This window comes from Pteropus vampyrus, unplaced genomic scaffold (genome assembly GCF_000151845.1).
Source record: "Pteropus vampyrus isolate Shadow unplaced genomic scaffold, Pvam_2.0 Scaffold109, whole genome shotgun sequence".
NCBI lineage: Eukaryota > Metazoa > Chordata > Mammalia > Chiroptera > Pteropodidae > Pteropus > Pteropus vampyrus.
The window spans coordinates 1,492,025-1,513,754 of NW_011888890.1; the positions used below are offsets into that span (position 1 = coordinate 1,492,025).

General features: G+C 31.2%; 1 protein-coding gene across 1 annotated transcript in view; it reads right to left on the reverse strand.

The window, feature by feature from the left end:
- Positions 1-18,042, reverse strand: part of ZDHHC21 (zinc finger DHHC-type containing 21) — a 55,086-nt gene extending 37,044 nt beyond the window's left edge. The window contains exons 1-6 of the mRNA XM_023533692.1: positions 17,988-18,042; positions 16,756-16,887; positions 10,909-11,107; positions 9,650-9,748; positions 3,630-3,741; positions 458-596 (exon numbers count right to left, since the gene is read on the reverse strand). Of these exons, the coding sequence (XP_023389460.1) occupies positions 458-596; positions 3,630-3,741; positions 9,650-9,748; positions 10,909-11,062 (504 nt within the window). The 5' untranslated portion in view covers positions 11,063-11,107; positions 16,756-16,887; positions 17,988-18,042. The remainder of the gene's footprint in view (positions 1-457; positions 597-3,629; positions 3,742-9,649; positions 9,749-10,908; positions 11,108-16,755; positions 16,888-17,987) is intronic.
- Between the last annotated feature and the right edge of the window lie 3,688 nt (positions 18,043-21,730).

A 21,730-nucleotide genomic window follows, 5' to 3' on the forward strand; every position in this document is an offset into this window, starting at 1 on the left:
ATTTTTTAAAGCATCCTGCAAATTCTTATTGTTAACTGTGAAAAGATAGGGGAGCGGAGGGGGAGAGTCCTTTTTCTCAAGAATCTAATGTTCCTTAGAGAACATTTAAAATTCTGATGTCTATTTTTATTCCTGGACAGAAACAAGAAGTTAACATTTTTCACTTTGTTTTTCATTATTGTAGATATCTGAGACCAAAACATATATATTAAAAGATCTAAAATGTAGCTTTTTAAAGAAAGTCACTCAATACTAATAAGCAATCTTAAAAGGATTTGGTTAAAAAGGAATGTCAGATTAGGGCCTACTTTCTCAATTCCAATACATCTTAAAATTCATTAATTTGGGGGTTTATTGTTGTTGCTTTTATTTTCAATCTTCCGCACTTAAAAGAACCACATGTTCATAACTGTATGATACAGCTGCTCTAACATTAGTGGATATAAACATTTCTTACCAAGTTACGCTTTTTTAGTGGAAGAAAGTAATAATAGTGGCAGAAAGAAAACATCAGTGCGTAGCAAGTAAGAAGTTCAGTGTAGAAACACAACTGCAGAAAAAGCCAATGATTATCTTCACCAACACAATTGTTAATCCTAAAGAAAAAAAATAAAAAAGAAAAATTATTTTAAACTTTAAAAATGTTAATTTCAGAACTGGTAAAACTAAAAATAAAAACAAAGAACTTCATATATGCTTAACTTCATGGAGATATGCTAAAGTCACTCAAACCTAAAAGCAAATATTGCATATGAAAAGATATAAATACACTACCTCACAATTGTAAAGCACTTACTACTTCACAGAGGTACTCCATGAATATGATCCCCCCTCAACTACCCAGTGAGGCAGGAAGAGCAGATGGCAGTCTCCTTGTCTCATTGAAATGGAAACAGGAACAAAGGAGTTAAGACACGTGCCAGAGCACGTACACTCTGTGGCCAAGAGAACAAGAACCGTCTTCTACACATTGCTCATCGATTACAACATTCTAGTTTGGAGAGCAATTTGAATCATGTAAAGTAAAAAAAACTTAAATCTGCGACTCTGACATAATTGCTAAGCATTCACAATTTTTCTTACTTTTAAAAGCTATCCTTGGTGGCTGAAAATAAACACATATCCAAAACTATTTACAAATTCTTAGAGCTACACATCCAGCAATACAATAGTGAACTATAACTAGGAAAAAAGATTAATGCTATAATCAGAAAATTTCAAGGATAAAGCAATCTGAATATTTTGTTTCAAAATTTATTGTACCCAAATTTCCAAAATATTTTACAATTCCAGCTGAAAACACTAGTTCAAAACTATAAATTACCTTGCACAAATATTTTTTATTTCAATATAGTATTATACATTGCCACTGTCTGGGGGAAAAAAACGATATAATAGGTTCAATTCCTAACTTAAGTTGTTTTAAAGGTATGTTATTAAACTATTTTTTAAAATCAGATATAGAGCTGAACAGAAAACCTTGCAGAGGTATTTCTCAGACTTAAGAGCTCATGCTTTAACAAGAAAAGTTCCTGTTCTGTTATTTCCAAGCAAGGCTATCAGAGAACTGTGTTTATGTATGCACTCAAAAATACTCTTCAACAGCTACTGCTTGAAAGATGACTTATTCTTGTAAGATCCTTCCTGTCCCCCACAATTTTAGAAATAACTGCTATGATCATGGCATTCTTTTTACCCAAAGAGCTTTAAGAAACACTAAAGTAGTCAATCTATATATATGTAAGAATTCTTTTGGAAACAATTAAAATACACAGAAAGAGTGATCAGACCCAGAAAATCTTAATGTGATCCGAGGATTGACCTCCAAACCTAAAGCTGTAAGGCAGTTAGAACAATGCAGTTTCTGAACATAATAAAAATTCTCCCTGCTTCCAATTCACATTGCACATTTCCCTCACACTGAATATCTCAGTAATGCTCTGTTACAGAATTCAATCATGAAAAACCCTAAATCTATTCAGATCCCTGATCTACCCTCCTTTCTTATCCTCTAATTCTTTCTACTTCCACTCTTCTTCCCATCAATACTGAGAAGTTGACTAAATTGGAAGCAAGAAGCCTAGAAATAAAGAACTCACCTCAATTAGAGTTTAGGCACTACCACTTTATTTTGTCATCAAGTTAGTCTTTACTCCTTAAAAGTAAATAAATGAATAATATCACTAATCTCTATAGCACCAAAACATTTCCTAGTGAGCTGGTATTTTTTTAAGCTTAAACTATTAAATTCTTATAAAAGGAAGTATCAATATCCATGATACCATGAACATTTATTATATTTTTAGTTAATCAGAAACATGACTCTAAAAAGTATATAAAATTGAGTTTTTCAGCATAATTACACTTACTTGTTTAACTAGGTTTTAAAATCTATTACCTTTTTACCTAGCTTTTTAAAATCTATTACTATTTTAATTGTAAACAGATCACTGAGGTGTGGAAAATACTAGAGAATTAATCTGTTTAAATTCAAGGCACATTTTAAAACACCAACTATACATTATACACTATAATAATCCTGTTGATAGAATTAGACAATTTTAAACTTTTTTATATAATAAACAAAGTGCTTTTATCTAAATGCTTTTTTTCCTAATCTCGGAAAATTACCTTCTATTTAAATAATCAGTTTATAGTAAAACTCAAATTTCCACTAAAAGCTTGCTAATAACAACTTATGCTACTAAAATAAACTATCAAAAATAAGAGAAACTCTAAATTGATTAGCATTATTAGGCAAAGCTAAATTCTTCCTTTGAGTCAACTTTAGATAAATGCAGTCATAAATTTAAGAAGCCCATTATGTAGTTAACTTTGTATGCGTGCATGCATGTGTATACAAACATAAATATATATGTATAGATATATTTATAAAGTGCCACAATATACCAGTTTAAATATTTAGAGATCCCATGCTAAATAAAACAGAATTAAATACAATATCTTGTTCACAGATTTTTGTGACAGCTTTGAAATGAGATACAATGAAGAATTCTCATAGCATTTGTTTTAAAAAATTCTATTTCTGAACTGAACATTTTTAAATATTACAAGAGAGCCCTCTATTGACCAAAAATGTTGGCAGTTCAGCAGAATCAACTAATTTCCACTTATACATATCCAGCATGTGTGCAATGTTAATACTTATATCCAATATATAATACAGGCTTAAAATGAGGAATCAAGGTACCTGAAAAGTGTTATTCTTTAAATAACTGGGAAAGGAAATTCAAACAATGGGATGTATATGGTTTACTACTTTTAGAAACAATAACAGCCACTATTTAAGTACCTTCTAAGTGTCAGACAGTATACAAAATGCTTTATATATATTACCTCATTTAACATAATCACCTTAAGTCTTTTGTATATTTGAGCACATGTTAATTCTTAGTTTTCTGCTCATATATCTCCTTGTTAGAAAAGATAGGATCTCTATGAAAAAATGACTTTGGGAGTTCACAGACCATACAATCAAAAATGTATCCTTATTAAAAGATTTTTTAAAACTATATAATCTTGATACGTCTTTTGTATAAATGTGCTAAGCACTAAGATTTAATTTTTACTAGGTTTATTTCCCTAAAAGTGAATTATTCATTTCTTACCATGGACAGTGATGATCCATTCTCCTAACACAATGGCCACAGCGGCTGCAGTGATGGGAACGCTTTGGTCTCATCAAATTACACTTGTTACATAATTCCCAGAACTCCCTTTCTAGAGAAATAAATTAAAATCCATTTAATGAAGGCAAATGAGTAGTGTTTAAATTCAGCAACGACTTAATAGGAGATTTTATAGGAAGTCTTCAATATATATGTCTAAGAAATTTTTCTTCTAAGTCTCCAGTATAAATGTGTTTGCCATAAATGTTGCTGTTCTAGTCTATGTATATCTGATTTTGTATGTTTCTAAGTTTAAACTCCATAAAAATAAGACAGTAGTCAAACTAAGGAATAGAAAACAATGTATCTGGGTTTTGGATACGTTGCTATAAGTAAAATTTAATGACAAAACCCTAAAGTACAATCGAATTATTATATTAAAACAGAATTTTATTTAAACAAATTTACGTCTAGAAATTTTATTAAGGCTCTAAAGAAGGAATAATGCTGAGCCCTGGTTTCATGGATTAATAAGTCAAAATCAATCCTATAAACTCAAGAGAAACAGAGATGGCATTCTGTCTCCTCACACTCTCGGCCAAAAGCCATTTAATAATATCGCTGAATTCATTTGGCAATGCTTATGAGGGATATTTGAAAAGAATTTCAGATTAGTTTAGGATATATTAAAATAGTTTCAGAAGTGAAAAGATTACGAGACTACTACTTAATGGAAAGAAACTTCTTTACAAAACTGTCCTACCATCAAGGGCAATTTCCCCTAGCCTGTAGTGAAAGAGGACACAAATAAGTTTTGTACCAAAAACATGAAGTTTACAGAAATAAAGAGAAAAGTCTTGTGCTTTCATTATAAATTATTCTAATCAGATCCATTAAAACTATATGGGAAAGTCATTTACCAAGGCAAGACAACTTGCTTTGTTATACAGAATATATTTTAATAATATTTGTTGAAATAAAATTTTACTTTTACAAAATTAAATCTTCTATGACTTATGTTTAAACTATACCCTAACCTCATTAAAAGTATGTAAAATCAATCTAACTCCCCATTCAGAGTGAATATTAGTATATGCAAAGTGTGAACCTATCACACAGTAGGTAGTCACTAAGTGCTTACTAAAGTATGAAAAGTTTACAATTTTTAAATCAAATTGTCTAAACTCAAGTGAAAGAAGATCATAGTAGGTAGTGCTCGATAGTCTAAAAAAAAAAAAAAAAAAAAAACCTACTATTTTAATTCTATTATTTTAATGGCCAGAAGTAAAATCGATATATTGGAATTTTATAAAGTGCGGGAAAAACATTCGGCTATAGATGTCTCTGAAGAAATCAATGAAGTATAAATAAAACCTGTATCAAAATTGTTTCAATAATATGAAAGGTGAGAACTTATCTTTTACATTTAAAATCTCATTTTAAAATAAAATCCTCTTTAATTTCCTACTTACAGTTCTTATTTTAATGAAAGTAAATCATGTGAGAGAGCAAGTTTTAAAGCTTAATTTAGATACAGTTAAACTAGTATTATTTTACTGAAAGTGAAATAAAAACTCGTTTCATATGAGGCAAAATACAATGTCACAAGCATATCACTTTTTTCCCCACTTAACTAGATGCTCCCAAACATCCCAATGTTAACACTTTGAAGAAATATAATCATAAAGAAGATTCTCCTCAGTGAGCCAATTTTCATTATAAGACAACATAAAAACTTTATGTTCTTAAACTAGTCCCTTAAAACATAAACATGGTATATTCATTATTGGCAATTTTAGCATATAATATTCTAGAGAACAAAATTCTTTATTCATACTTAAAATATTTATCCTCAGAAGAGAAGAGAGTATCTGGCTATAGGCAGAGAAAGTCTATAATTCTGTAGTCTAGATCGCAGTTTGGCAAACTACAGTCCATATGCAAATCCAGGACGCAACCTGTTTTTGTGTGACCCATGAGCTAAGAGTGGTTTTGACAATTTTAAATGATTGAGAATAATAATAATTTGTGGTATGTAAAAATCACGAAATTCAAATTTCAGTATCCATAAATAAAGTTTTATTTGAACGCAGCTATGTTCATTCATTTACATATTGTCTATGGCTGCTTTTATGCCACAATGTCTGAACTGTGAAGTTGTGATAGAGACTATATGGTCCATAAAGCTGAAAATATTTACTATCTGACTCTTTACAGTAAAGAATAGTTCGCCGATTTATGGTCTGAACCATAAATTTGTTTTAAAAAAGAGCTTGAGACATTCCTTTTGCTAAATTTAAGATACAAGTTTCTAAAATGAGAAACACCTACAAAATCTCATTGTCATACATGTGCATGAGCACAAACACACACATACCTGTGTTTTTAGAAAACAAAGTAAAAACCACTATTGTAAAAATCTAGAAACTTAATTAAAAGTGTAATCTATGTTTGTGCTTGTATAGCAAGAAAAAAATCCATCCATCTTAACCTATCCTACATACTCATAAACCATATTAGTCTCCTCCATTTCTTTCTTTAGGGTTTATTCGTGTCCAAAGAGGTCCTTGGTAACTGATACAATCTGATGGCTGATCATTTCCTACAACACTTTTGTTACTAGCCATTTAGTAAGATAAAATAAAAGCCTTATGAGAGAGACTCCAACTGCCTATTTACGGTAGCTATAGAAAAAATAAAAACTAACATTTTTAAAGGAAAGAAAAAGCAAAACATAAATCAAAGAAAAAAAGAAAAACTCCATAAATGATTGAGGCTGATTAATGTAAGTAAACAGTATTACATTGTTTAACATGGATCCTTATTAATGCTGTAAATCTATAAATGAATATAAAGCAAGGTTTGGTTTTGTTTATCCCTCAGAAAGGAAGAAATCATCTTCTATTTGAGTCTTTTAAATGACTTGTATATTAGGGGGCCCTTTCTCAATTACTGCATTGAAAATCACAGAGTAGTGTTTTGGGGAAAAAATATAACTTGAAACTACCAAAATCAATACAAGTTTTGGGTCTTAACAGAGGTTCCCTGACAGAACTGGTTGCCATTGTAGGAAATAAATGTCAGTAAGTATCCTACAAATCACTTTTATAAAGCAATATAAAAGGAAAGGAAAAAGCAAAACTATCAGTGATTACATGACCCTAAGCATTAACAGCATATTTATCCATCCCTATGGCTTGGGTCAAAATTTTAAAGGAGAGCATCAGACAAATTTAAAATGTGCTATATTTTTTAAAATTTAGGAAAAAGATTTTGCTCTGTAACAGCGTGTCAAAAAATAGCTCTAGTGATGATAGAAACACTGAAGTCAAACATACCATTAAGAGTTTGATGAAAATGTTCTAAGACTGATTGTGGTGATAGTTGTACAATTCTGTGAGTATACTAAAAACCACCAGTGCGTGTAGTTTAAATGGGTGAATTACATGGCATGTGAATTATACTCAAAAAAGCTGTTAAAAATGTTAAGACATTGAATAAAAATCATTTCATAAAATTTAAAAGTGACAAAATGTAGTATTTCTATATTTTGAACATACATGTGAATAATTTAAATAATATATTTAATAATTTCATTTGACTTTTTCATCTACATCTCTTAAAGTTTATAAAATCAAGCTCGAAGGATCTTTGCATGGGAAAATGGAAATTCTCTTATATTTAAATAAAATTCTCTTATATTCAAATTGCCTAATATTTGGTGGGTCACACAGATATTAAATTTATTGTTTTGTTTTTTTTTAAAAGGCATGTAAATTACTTCAGAGTAATTAAATTCAAAAAATGGATAAAATCCCAAAGTATTAGCATTTAAGTTTCCTCTTCTAAAAATTTCAATTATATCAATTGCTCAACCTTAAAACAATGCTGAATAAATATCACTATTCTATAGCTCCAACTTTTTAGTCATTATATTATTTTTCACTGTTAAAATTTTGGGCTTTTTTTACAAGTTAAAATCATATTTACAAAATAATCAAGCAACCAGCACTAAAAACATGACTTCAAATTTTCCCCCAAATCATAGCAAAAGTAAATAAAGAGCTAAAATTATTCATCTGTAGTCTTCTAGACTCACTGAAGAAAACAGGCCAAATGTCAATTGAGACCAGATATAATACAGACATTCAAATAGTTAAGCAAGGTTGTGTCCTCCATTAACTAGTCTATAATGTTTTTAAATTTTTTAATTAGTTGCCAATATTTTTTTAAAATAATGAAATTTCTCAAAAACATTAAGATTCCCTGTTATCTCTTTAAAAACTGTCAGATCTAAGACTAGGCCTGCGTGACAATTTCACTGTAGCTGAGTAGCAGCCACTTCCATTAGAAAAGTTATAAGATTTTTCAATATGAAATAGTTCCTCCCTAGCCCCATTCACTGATTTGCAGTTATCTGCCACATTAGGCACTGAGTGTTTGACCACTGCAAAATAAAGATTTCTTCAGAGTTAGGAAAAGACTGCTTGATTTTTCTGGGAACATTGGGTTTTAGAGTTGAAGTAGATAATACATGTTATCTATATTTTAGAGCCTTTGGTTGAGGCTAGTTGAGAAGAGGGATTTTATACAAATCACAGAGTGTTACTCTCCCACAAAAACACACACTCTGCAAAGTGGTAGTAATATTGTTCCTATAATAAAAACTAAATATTCAGCATAGTTTTCAGAAACTTCTACAGCTACGTAAACATCGGTGTCATATCATTCCCATTTAATCATTAAACTTGCAAGGCCAAGCAAGCCCCTAAATGATGGGTCTCAAAAAACAATAATCAGACACTCAAAGAAAGGCTCTTTAAGTGACCTGCCGCTTAATATTATTTTGGAAAGGATTACTGCTTCCCAAATAGCTACACCCGGAATCATCTAGAATCACCTAGGATCAGTACTCAAAAAATACTGATACCTGGCACCCACCGCAACACACTGCAATTTAATTAATGCAATGTGATCTAGACATTGAGATTTTTAAAAGCTCCCCAGGTGATTCTAATGTGCAGCAAGTATGGAAACCACTGAATTACTATAAAAAGTATTTTGGCTCTAGAATGTACAACAAAGACATATAAATTTTTTAACAGAAGAAAGTACATGGTGATGGAAAGAGACTTGGCTTTGGGTGATGAACACAGAATGCAATATAAAGATGATGTATTATTAAATTGTACACCTGAAATCTATAAATTTTATTAACTAATGTCACCCCAATAAATTTAATTTAAAAAAGAAAAAATAAATAAATATCAGTTCACAGGAAAAAAAAAAAGTACAGAGTTCTCAAAGCTTACAGAGCAAATAATCAGAAAGTGAAACTCGAGAAAAAAGGTAAATGAGGTTTACTATATCAGCATGTAATAAAACAAGCAATACACTCTACCACATTTTTGTGGTGTGAACGGTTACTATGTAATAAGGTGATTAAAAATTACCTTCAACTGAAACTAGAATAAAAGGCTTTCAAATTTTTCATGGAATTGTTAGAATGTGGAGAAATATAGGCAATATATTATAATACATATGTTATAATTCTGCATAATTCGTTATAAGAAATATATTATATCGAGGTAAATGGCACCATCAAAAATTTTTTTGTCGAATAAAAATATAATTTCTCAGATAATTATATGTAACAAATATTTACCCATCATTTACTAAGTGACAGAGTCTGTTCTGGGCACTAAGGACAGCACTAAACAAATAAAGAAAACAAAACAACAAATCTACACCCTCACAGAGATTATACAGATCTAGAGTGGGAGGAGAGACAAACCAATACACAAGCAAACTGAAAAGGATAGCCAGGGAGTAGGGATATGAGGAGTCAGCTGGGATTTGCTATTTTAAATAAATAGAGAAGTCTGAAAAGGAAACATATGAGAAAAAACTTGAAAGTTGTGTTAGATGACATATATAACTAATATATACTAAAGGTAATAAAACATATTAATAAAGATAATTCTGTCGTAATAAACTGATGAATCTGAAGAGTACCATACCTCCGTGTGGAATCTTAGGGTTCTCAGGAAGTCTTCCCGGATCAGTTACTGAGGCCCTGACTAAGGCAACCAGACAAAATATGGCAATGCCATAGAAGACTTTGAAATACACAAATAAGTAAAATTAGTCATTTATCTTTCAAAACATTTTATAAATCAGCATATTTAAACTTTAAATGTATATTTTAATCTATCAAGATAATTTTCAAAAGATAAAATTAAATGATAAATTCATTTCCTTCACCAAATAATACTGCATGATAATAACTGATAAACTTGTTATAAATCAGATTATTAACAGAGATTCCCTAGCAATAATAATATAAATGGGTTCCCTTTTAATTACTACATATACTATAATGGAAAGAATCAAAGCAGCATCTTTAAACCCATTCTACAATTAAACTTCTTCATTAGCTCTAACTGGCTATCTTCAAAATTACTTTGCATTAGTAATGTTCAACTGTTCCTTCTGATAGCTCTTAATATATTTAATTTGAAAATAAAGAATCTAGAAACTCTTTTTAAAGTTTTAAAATGAAAAACTAGAAAAAATAACGGTATAATTCCACCTTTAAAATGAATAAGAAACAGGCATTTTGTTTAGGGGAAAAGAAGGCACCTTTAACAGGAAACTTAGTTCAAGTGCTAACTAGCACTGACTGCATGGTATTGGTCAGTTTTATCATTTGTGTAACAGAGATTGTATTTCCCACAGCTCTTGTGAGGTCAAAATGACAAAATGTACATGTAAATGCTGTGTACATGCAAAATATGTCATTTCAAACTTATTCTTTTAATCATAAGCAAGCCATTATCAATGAATTATAGCAGGAAAAAATTATCCAGAAGTTCAGTGCTATAATCAACATCATAATCACTATTTGTATCATGAAACTCTCATTTCTCAGTAATGGATATCATCTTCAGTCCTAAAACTCCTTCTACATTTGCAATAAATACATAACAGAAACATTAAAAATATAGACACATGCAAATTAGCACTATTGTTACCAGATTTTTTTAAACAAAATGATCTTTATATATTTTGCAGAGTTACATACGGAAATATCACTTTTATCTAACCCTGAAAAATATAAAGTCCATTATTTTTTAAAACTTCCATAATTTAGTAAATAACTTAGTAATAACAGTACTAATAATATTAAAAGGAAGATCATAGTAGCACTATACTCTAGAAACATTCGAAATGAGGAAAATCTTTAATTATATAAAGAAATAAAGACCTAGAAACTTACTTATTATTAATATGCCTGGAATATGTCCTTCTTCATAGTGAGGAAAGAGGACAATTTTGGGAATTATAACAATATTGTATAACCAGACAAAAACAATCAAACCCATGCAGCACCAACCATGTGGGTCAACAACAAAGTGAATCCGGAGACCCATTTTGCAGTCCTACAACTGCCTGCCAACCCACAAGGAGAGATGATCCTAAGGAGAGAAAAAAAGAAAAACGTTACTTATATAGAAAAAATTTGACTAAAACAAAACTATATTACTGGCAACTATAAAATGACACTTATTTAGTTTTCTTTGTATATTTCTGACAAAATAAAACACTTTGGAAAGCAAAAAGAAGTTCAAAGATATTAAAAACTTCACCAAAAACTTCAAATAATTTAATTTCAATTTTCATTATGAATTGTTATCACAAAATATAAATTGACGCTACCTTCTGAAGTTAACACTAGTCTATCCTTAGCCCAAGAATACCATGTATAAACCCGAGAGAAATGAGGTACACATATATATATATTAATATAAATTTTTTTCGTAGCTTTCATCATGAGACTAACCGATGGGCAGTCAAGTCAAAATAGTGGTAATCTTGTGATGGGAGGGGGTATATTAACTGGAAAGAGACATGAGAGAATCTTTGAGAGGCTAGAAACATTCTATATATTGACCTAGGTAGTGCTTTATGGGTATACACATATATAAAAATTCACTGAGCTGTACACTTAATATTTGTGCAATTTAGTTTAATTTTAAATCGTAATGAAAAGCTTGAAAATCATTTTGAAAAACTGCAATAGAAAGGGAAAAGCAATTACTAATTGCCAAAAATAATTAATTCCACGGAATAAAGACCAATTACTCTTATCACTATCAACTCAAGAAGAGTCCTATTTAAATGGAGCTTTTTTCAGTTGAGTGTTAACGAAATGCAAACAGACCCCCCACTTAGCCATTTAAAGTTAAGATATTTCTATATCCATGGTACCAAAAAGGTGACTTAAAAAATATTCATACTTTAGTAGACATAAAGCTTAAATAATAAACTACTGTACAAGGTCTAGGGGACAACTTTTACATAAACTACAATGGAATAATACAATAATAAATTCAAAGTGTTTCTCAAACCTGTAAGCAAACGAAAATCAACTGAGCCGTGTCTTTAAAATACTTATTTCTAGGCTCCATTCTAGGTCTATGGAATCATAACTTTTTATGGTGTAAAGTCAAAAACTATAAAATGCTCCCAAACTGTATCTGATACTGCTGATGATACCTAGGAATTACTGATCCAGAAGCTTCAATAAGACTTCAATGTTACAGTAATGAGTTGAACTCAGTTCAACAAACATTCACTGAGCCTCCATTATATAGCAGTCACTTGCTAGGGATTATAGATACAGTGATGACTAAAACATGGTCTTTGCTTAAAAGAATTAACAGTCTAAAGAGTCGTTAAATGGGTTTAATAGAATACGGTAAGTTCCAGAAACGTGGACAAGGTGTTACTAGTGGTACAAAAGATGGGGACTGGTTAAATCAGAGGAAGACTTCCTGTAGCGGGTAAAACCTGAATTCAATCTTAAAAGATGAATAAAATTTACCTAAGCAAAGAAGAGTGACAACAATACTGCCAACAGAAGGAAAAGCAGTAGGTATATACGAGTAAAAATTGCAGGAGGTTATCACAAACTGCCATCATAAATTACAAAGCTTTCAGTGGAGAGTGAGTGTTGAGAAAGAAGGGGCTAAATCATGAAGAACATACAGAAGTCATGTTAGAAAGCTAAGACTTCATTTTTAGGCACTGAAGAGCTATTGAAGCAGGGGGTTAACATAATGAAACTTATACTTTAAATAAATTATTGAAGCTCTGGAGTAGAGGATAAAATTAAAGACAGAGATCAGTTCGGCTAAGAGAAGACAATAGCCAAAATTACTTTTAGAGAAAAGATCAACTGAAGAAATAGTTAATATCAACCCAGTAAGTTTTACTAATTGATTGGATATTAGGGGTCAGAAGAAAGTTGAGTAATGACTCCCTAATTTTCAGTTTAATTCCCAGACTATTTCATTCTAAGAATTATCATCAGTTGAAAAGCTTCTCTGTACCATCTCTTGGAGGCCCTGCCAATGTTCTTGAAGCTACAAAGCTTCAAGAAAAAAAAAAAAATTAAGAGTTACTTAGTTTTAAAAGAATATCCCTTTGCTATCATCCCTAGAATCTACAAATATTGGGGCAGCAGAAAATAAGACAAGAACTCAAACACAACACCACCCAACTGTTTACATCAGAGATGGTCTAAGTTAGTACCTATATATTAACTCTAAAATAGGAATCATGCCTAGATCTTTAAAAGAAGTTTGAACTTCATCACCTTTTAATTCGAAATTTAAAAGAACTATCACATTTAAATGAAGAAAGTCACAGAGGATAATGCATGCTATTTAATTTGCTAGGTATTATTTTAAAAACTAAAGGAGCTCAAATACAAATGATAAACTATCTACATAGCTAAAAAGAGAAGCATTAAAAAGAATGTTTATGTTTACAGTCTTGCCAACCATCAAGTGCTAAAAGACAGAAGACTGTCTCTCAACATGTTCAATATTATTAACTTCATATACCTTCTTTCATTTAACTGTTCAGTTCCATTCAGTACTAAACAACAGTCTATGAATTATACATAACAGAGTAATTTCATTACTTATTTCTAAATTTAATATTTATTAATATTAGAAAAAGAAAAGCAAATAAGCCAGCAAAACAAGTAGCAAATTATCAAATACTCATTCATTTTTTAAATCCTATTTCTATTCTCCTCTCAGAAAAGGAATTTTTCTTATCACTAGAAGATTCTTCACAAAAGAAAAATATTAGACAGTGAAAAGTATAGTTAAAAATTGTGTTTTTCCTGGATGTAAACATATATAGGCAACAAAGTCTAGATGAACAAGCATCCCCAAGCCAACTGAGCAAAAGACAGAAAAATAAAACAGTAAACAAATAAGATGTTGAATATTTCTTTAAATACCTGATCAGTGAAAATTAGTGCCACATAATCTTCACAAGTAGATTGTAGAGAAGAAAACAGTAGTCTCCCAAGAACTTCAAATCAGATTTCAAACAGAAACAGGTAACTGGTAGAGTTGCAGGATCACTCCACTCAGGTAATATCTACCAGGCGTGGCTCATGATTGAACAGAAACTATTACACATTCTGAGCAACAACCGAACTGAACGCAATGCTGCTAGTTCATCTTAAGGGTGGCATTTGTAAAATACTTTCATTAGCTAGAGATTCCAACATATTAATTTGTATATTAAATGGTGAGCTCATAACTCAAACTTTGATGTAACTAGTAGACATACTGGTACTTCAACATTTTTTAAGATTGCTATCTGGTAACTATACTTGAGTGCTGTGACTAACTTCATTAATGATGTAAATTACTACAGCACGAACTTTTTAAAAAAGAAATTATAATTCAACTCTAATAAACTGGACTATGTAAATATTTACAATGTTCAAACTATTCTGGTAGGAAACCACCTTTCCTTTTTTGCCTTTTCAGGCAACTAAATTTCACTACACATTTTTCTGAGGAAGAATTCTCAAGTCACTATAAAACTAAAGTGATAGAAAACTGTAACATCAGAATACAGATTTTAGAAAATGGTAAAAGTTAGCCAAAATAATTGACAAGAAATCTAGTCGTCAAATATATATCTTTAAATATACAGTTTTATCAGCCACCTCAGCCAGTAGTCTTATCACTGCTCCATGAATAAGAAAAATATATTCCCTCTCACATTTCTCCTATCTGAAATGACCTTACCATTTTGCTTACTCTAAATTCAACTCATACTTTAAGGTCAATTTGAATCTCACTCTCCATATGAAAATGTTCCTGGTACCTCAGTTCACAGTGATTTTTCTTTCTCTTCTAAATTCCAAATTTAAAAATAGCAAAACTAATAGAAAAATAACATGTGGTTTTATAATATTGTAATGAGGAAGGTGTTCACAAATAAGACCCATAAATCAAATTTGACCACATAAAGAAAGAAGCTCTGAAGTTCCGAAACACATCAAAAACAAAGTTAAAAGACAAAGCATCTCTGGAAAAAATAATATAACATATGACTAATAAGAGACATACAAAGTAAATACATAAAGACAATTCAGAAAAGAAAAAAATCCAATGACTAAGCACTAGTGATTAGGAAAATGTGAAATAACTAGGTATATTTTTCATCTTTTGTATTGAAAAATTTTTAGAAAGATAGATGAAACCTAATGTTGAGGAGGCAGAGGAAAAAGGACACTTTCATACACTTTCACTGATACAATCGTTTGGAGGGCAATCTGACAGTATCTATTAAAATGTTAAACTCTTTGATCCAGTTTTATTTCTAGTAATACCTACAAAATACTCACTAGAGTAGACAGGTATATATACATATAAGAATGTTCTATACAGCACTTTTCACAATCACAAAAATATGGCACAACCTAAATGTCCACGTAAAGACAGGGGAATGATCAAATTATAACACATCCACAGTGTAGACTATTTTTGAGCCACTGCAATTTTAAAAGGAAAAAAAAACAAAGGAAAAAAGAGGTAGATCTAGATCGTCATATGACTACCTACACATAGTACTGGAGTGAAGAAAAATAAGTTACATAGGCAAAATCTATGGTGGAGGGGAAAAATCTTAACAGTGGTTTCCTGAAGGGAGGGAGGATACAGATAGCCTAGGAAAGAGCATAGGGAACTTTCTGCAGTGTCTGATAGTGATCTCTATCTCGATATGAGTTTGAGATACAGAGGTTATGAATTGCCAAAGCTCAGTAAACATACTCTTAAGATTGGTGCATTTCATGGTATGTAAATTTACCTTTTTAAAAACCCTGTAAACCAACACTGAACTCTAGTTAATGATATGTATGCTGAAGTATTGGGAAGAAAGGGGAGGAAATGTATCGATGTCTGCAATTTACTTTGAAATGGATCCAAAAAAATTAAAATGCATTGACAGATGAACAGAGGGATGGATGAGTATGTGATAAAGTTCAGTAAAATATTAGTTGTTAATGTAGGTAATAGGTAGTCGGATGTTATACTAAATAATTCTTTTACTCTCCCGTTAAAATTTTTCATAATTAAATGTTGGAGGAGAAAGTAAGTTATAGAAATATTTGTATAATGTAATTTTTTGATAGAAAAAATATATGTATAAGTAATTTCTATATATGTATAGGAAAAAAGTGTGAAAGAACACATCTATTAAACTGGTCACAGTAGTTATCACTGAGCAGAGGAAAGAAAGAGCAATGAGAAGGAAGGCTTTCACATTTTATGTATGTATTTATGTGTTCTTCTAAGTTTATTAATAAACACATGTAGTTCTAAATTCTTTTCACCCAACAGAAATATAAAGATAGCCTATGGGTTCTGATTAGACACTACAACCCTACAAACAAAGTGTTTAATTGAAGCCTCTCTTATCACTACATATTATTCTTAAATTATATGCTTTTAAAATTAATATTTTTTAAAATGCAGTGTAGGAGCATCAGCTGTAAAGCCATATAAGATTCATAATCCAGAAAGATGTTTCTAAAACTTTATTACCTATAGATTATTTTTCTCTATGGAAAAAGCCTTATCTAAGAAAATGTTTAGTTAAAATTTAATAAAAAAAAACTTTTAAATAAACATAATTTTATTTTGCAAATGAACAACTGTTAAACACATCTAAACATAAGACTTTAAAGATATCATGCCACATAATTCAGAAACATATTCCCATGTAAAATTAAATGCAGACTTACCACTTGCAAATTCACTGTGATATGTTGTAATTTTTCTGGTGCTTGCATTTAGAGGTTTTGTCTTGATTCATTCTTTTTTATTACATTCCAACAAATGGATCTCTCTCTTCAATAACAGTTCTCCATGAGAATCTATTAATGGTTTAATAAATAATTATCTTCCACAAAGGAAAATTGTAAGTAACTAAATATCCTGTGAAAATGTCATTTACAAAGTTTTAAATATTCAGAAATAAGATGATTCAACTCCACCTGATTCTGTGCTTTCATATCTCACCCCATCCCCCCAAATCTGCATTTGATTACCGTTATACATAAAAGTTCTCTCCTTTGAAACCACTCAGTTCCCATAAAAACAAATTAGCATTATGTGTCCAGCATTTGGACTTCATCAAACTTGCTGACCACAAATCACAAATGATAATCAATTCTGAGATCACTGATGTGACAAAATGCAATGTAATGTCTATCATGATGTGAGGCTAGAACTATGCAGTCACAATTGATAAATATAAAGAATTTAACATAGAAACAATTTTTAGTTTTAAAGTTTTAAAGAAAAAAGTTACCCTCCTGTAATAAAATCATTGAGAAGCAACCATAAAAGTTAGCTTCTACAGTTCAAGCTTAAACAATATTGTAAAGAGTCCTAGATAACATACCAATTCAGTATTTCATTAATTTAATCAACATCTATTGACTGTATGCTACACCTTGGCACTGGGTATAAATATAAAAGGGAGGAGCCCTAACCTCAGTGAAGACAGATCAATATCAAGTAAGATGAAGTAAGATAGAAGGCAAGGGGGCAAGAAAGCATCTCATACAGGAAGGTTATTGTTTCATGGAACTTTCCTTATGTGAATATTTATGTGTATACTAGGTTGCAATACGAATGTATTTATTACGGTAAGTTGCCATCAGGAAAAAAATATCCAAAGAGTGAAATTTTTGAATTAGTTATATGAAGACTGGCAGGTAGCTCTTCTGAATGAGGGAGCAAATAAGCAAAGGTATAAAAGCAGGCAGAAAAGCCAATTAAACTGAAATGACTAGAATCATTGCATATGAAAGAATGGTAAAAAACATATCTAACCGTTTGACCTCAATCAACTCTTAAGAAATATATTTTGTAATGCTACCAGTACACACAGGAATATATGAGATACATAAGTATGTATTTCATATGTATGAAATATATAACCAAAAAAGTTTAATAAAATGATATTTACCCTTCCAATATGTGATGTACTCTGATATTTCATGACCCACAAGCAGAGCATGATCTAAGAGTGAAACACACTGTTAAACTATGTCAATGAGCTTGGACTTCACCCTGAACACAGAGGGAAACCACCGAAAGATTTTAGGCAGAAGAATGCCATGATGAAATTTGCATTTTGGAAAGAAGAGCAACACTTGGAAGCTCCAAGACTGACTACATGAAATAAGCTAGGCTTACTAGTTACCTAGATGAGAAATGAGAGCACATGGTAAGTACCCAAAAGTGGTAACTTAAAAGGGGTGTGGGGGAGAGCAGGGGATGAGGAAGAAACACTTAAAACAGGAGGCACACTGGAAAAAGGCAATTAAGAACTTAATGAGTAAAAGTGACAGGAGTTGGTGAACAGTTGGAAGCAAATGGTTCACGTGCTAGAATGGTTCCCAAGCTTTTGACTTAGGGACTGGGAGAAGGATAGTACCATTCTCCTAGACAGGAAATAAAGGATAAGTTATGAATTTATTAAGCATACTGCTTACCATAGCACTGAGAAACTATGATATACTGAGGATGTGAAAAATACATCAAGATCATTATCATTTCATTTCTATTCCATATATGTGTGTGTGTATAAAAATATATATATAAATTATTTCCACACACATATAAAATTATTTTTATATTTTTATACACACACATATAAAATTTTTATATTTTTATACACACACATATAAAATAATATATATAAAAAAAATAATTTTCTCCCAGGGTCAATTTTCTATGGTCTATGACTGTTAGATTGTGAAATGTAATTTGTTTCTACTCTAACTTTCTAAGCTAATTTATCGTGGTTTCCTTAGCTGCACCTTTGTTTCTTAGAGACAAAATATGGAATGAGAGAGTAAAGGAGCTGGTACAACAAAATGTTCTGAAGCATGGGCAAGATCAATAATGCTGCTAAGACTATGACTCTAGGGTGGCTTCCTAATGTTTCAGCGTAACAGTTTCTGTCAGTAATATTATTAGGTAACAGCACAGGTCAATCATCTATGAGTCAAACCCCAGTCACTCACTGGCTTAAAATCAAAGAAAAATCCTACTTTACATTTATAGTTATTTGAGCTACACTGCAGCCATAGCATCCAAAACAAGATGAGCACTTCATCTAGTTCAACAATATCACTACCACCATTGAATCAAATCTCATCTATATGGTATAGAAGCAATACTAGGCTTAAAAATCCAAAAAATTTTGGGGATAACAAAGAATATCTCAAATTTTCTTAACTATAAGCTTCAGTTTCCTTTCAAGCTTCATATTAGCTATCTGTAAAATGGTGATCATAATATTAGTTCAGTTGCTGTCATGCTTAAATGAGAAATTGCCTGGCACCTCCAAAAATGATAACTTTAAAGAGGAGTGGGAGAGAGGAGAGGAAGGGAAATTTAAGAAGAAGTTTTACTTCTAGTCTTACAAACTACAGAATGAAAAATGATCTGGGTCCCCATGATTAAAGTGGTGATACAATTTAACCATACCCCAGCTACCAACTTTCTCTAATACTGAAGTCTGAGAACTACTTGTCAGAGATGAGAAACCTCAGATAGGACAGCTTTTCAACTAGTATCATACTACAAGCATGTAGGGAGGTTGTATTTCCACATGTTGGCATAAGATCTTTTTAAGCAGTAAACCAAAAACAGAAATGCGATCTAAAATAGAGAGACTGAACTAAAGCCTGTAAATTAAATCTTTTTCAAGTAAAAGCAGAAGGACTGATGAATTATGGAATGAAGCATGGAAGAAAATCAGAACCTAATTTCATAAGTCAATGAAGAATGCATAATTAAAGTAGGGAATTCTGATTCAACCACTGAGTTCTCCAGAAACACTTTGTGAAAATGTGAGCAGTGCTACTTCATGTCCATGAAGATGTGATTTTTAAACTAGGCTAACTCAATTTACCAATGATTGTTAGCCAAAAGATCACTATCCTGACAGTAAGAAAGACTGGTGTTTTTCCTTTCTTGTCTTTCACCTATATTTTTTTACCAACTCAAAACAGTTCAAACATTTTCAACTTTAATAAGAGGTATCAATGCACTGATTATTCTACTAGAGGCTAAACTGCCACTTGTATTTAGTACATTTGAAAAGTGGAATCTGAATCCTACTATTTTACTAAAGTAATATAAAAAGTCTTCATTCCTTCATAGAAAGTAAAACTGAGCTTAGGGAACAACTTTCTGGTAATAAAAATAGCTTTTCCTCTGCATTCCCTGTTATTCCTGGTAGTACTGATACCACCACTATGTAGCCTTCTGTGCTGAAAAAGATTTGATTGGCTCACACTTAATTATAACTCCAAAAAAAAAAAACCTCCATGAACACATTACTAGACTTCCCAATTCATTTCTTCACTAATACATGGCATTATTTTATCCATGCCCTTTTCTACAAGTTCTGAATCAGTCCCTACGAATTAAAAAAAAATGAGGCCATGGGGAAATAAGTAAAACTTTTATGATTCACTGATTAGTTCTTGTTTTAGAACCTACCTGTTAAGCTGATGATTATGTGTATGCATTTTAAAATGCTTAAATTTATCTTATTAAACACCCCTGAGACAAGCAATGCAACACAGTCATCATTTTATCTAACATATGCTCTATTTCATTTATTCCAAATACAGTTTCTAAAGTATGTTAAGTTTAACAGAAATACCAACAGTTCGAAGGGACCTAATATAATTTTATTGCTTTACATCCCAAATGAGGAATTCTAGAATAGTACTATGCCAAACACTATTCCAAAAGCATGGAATTGTATATTTTTTACTTATATTTTGCTATAATTTTACTGGTACTTCTTCAAGTAAATGTTTTAAATGTATTCTAAAAATGTTAAAGGGTCTTAAATTATTTACAAACATAGCGTATGCCAGGTAAGCATGGAAAAGTGCATAAACCTTACAGAATTTAGTCTGACTCCCTAATTGTATAGATGAAAAAAAGGCATTGGTCACTGACCTACTCATGATCCCACAGCTAGACAGTGACAGCAACGGTACTAAAATCTAGTTTCTCTTTCCACAACACCAAATCTCATTTGGTTCTTTTGACTGATTTCTCACCTCATCTATTCTTCGAAACTCTTTTAGCTATTAAGACACAAAGCACAATCTAATGCAAATAAAACACCTATCTGATTTCATCTTTAAAATAAATAAAATCTAAAGATTTAGAAAGGTTTAAACAAGTTACTACACCAATGCATTTTTGTCCAGGGAAGGCACATACTTACACTATGGTTATTATTACTGTTATTATTATTATTACCACCACGAGGTAGGTAGTTAATTTTTTAAAGTACACATATTAGCATACTAGGCTGAGGATCCATTTGACACATCTTTTTAACTTGCCCTTACCTATCCTCAGTCCTCTTTATTTCAGACTGTATGTAACTTTACACTATGATTTATGAACCACCCACAATGACCTTGATTTTGTTTCCCCTCTGTACTTTTATGGACTGCTATATTGCAGTATTTTTCAAGTAATAACCGGTCAGGTTCTCTCAGCCCTAGAGATACAGACATCTTCCACTGACTCACAAGGAATCATAAAACGTGACCCAAATACAGCTTGAGAAAGACCACAACTTTAAATGGACTCTCCAGTTAAAATTCTATTACAGTAAATGGTAACAAGTGCAAACTGCTGCCCATCCATAAGCCATTTTCTCAAAAT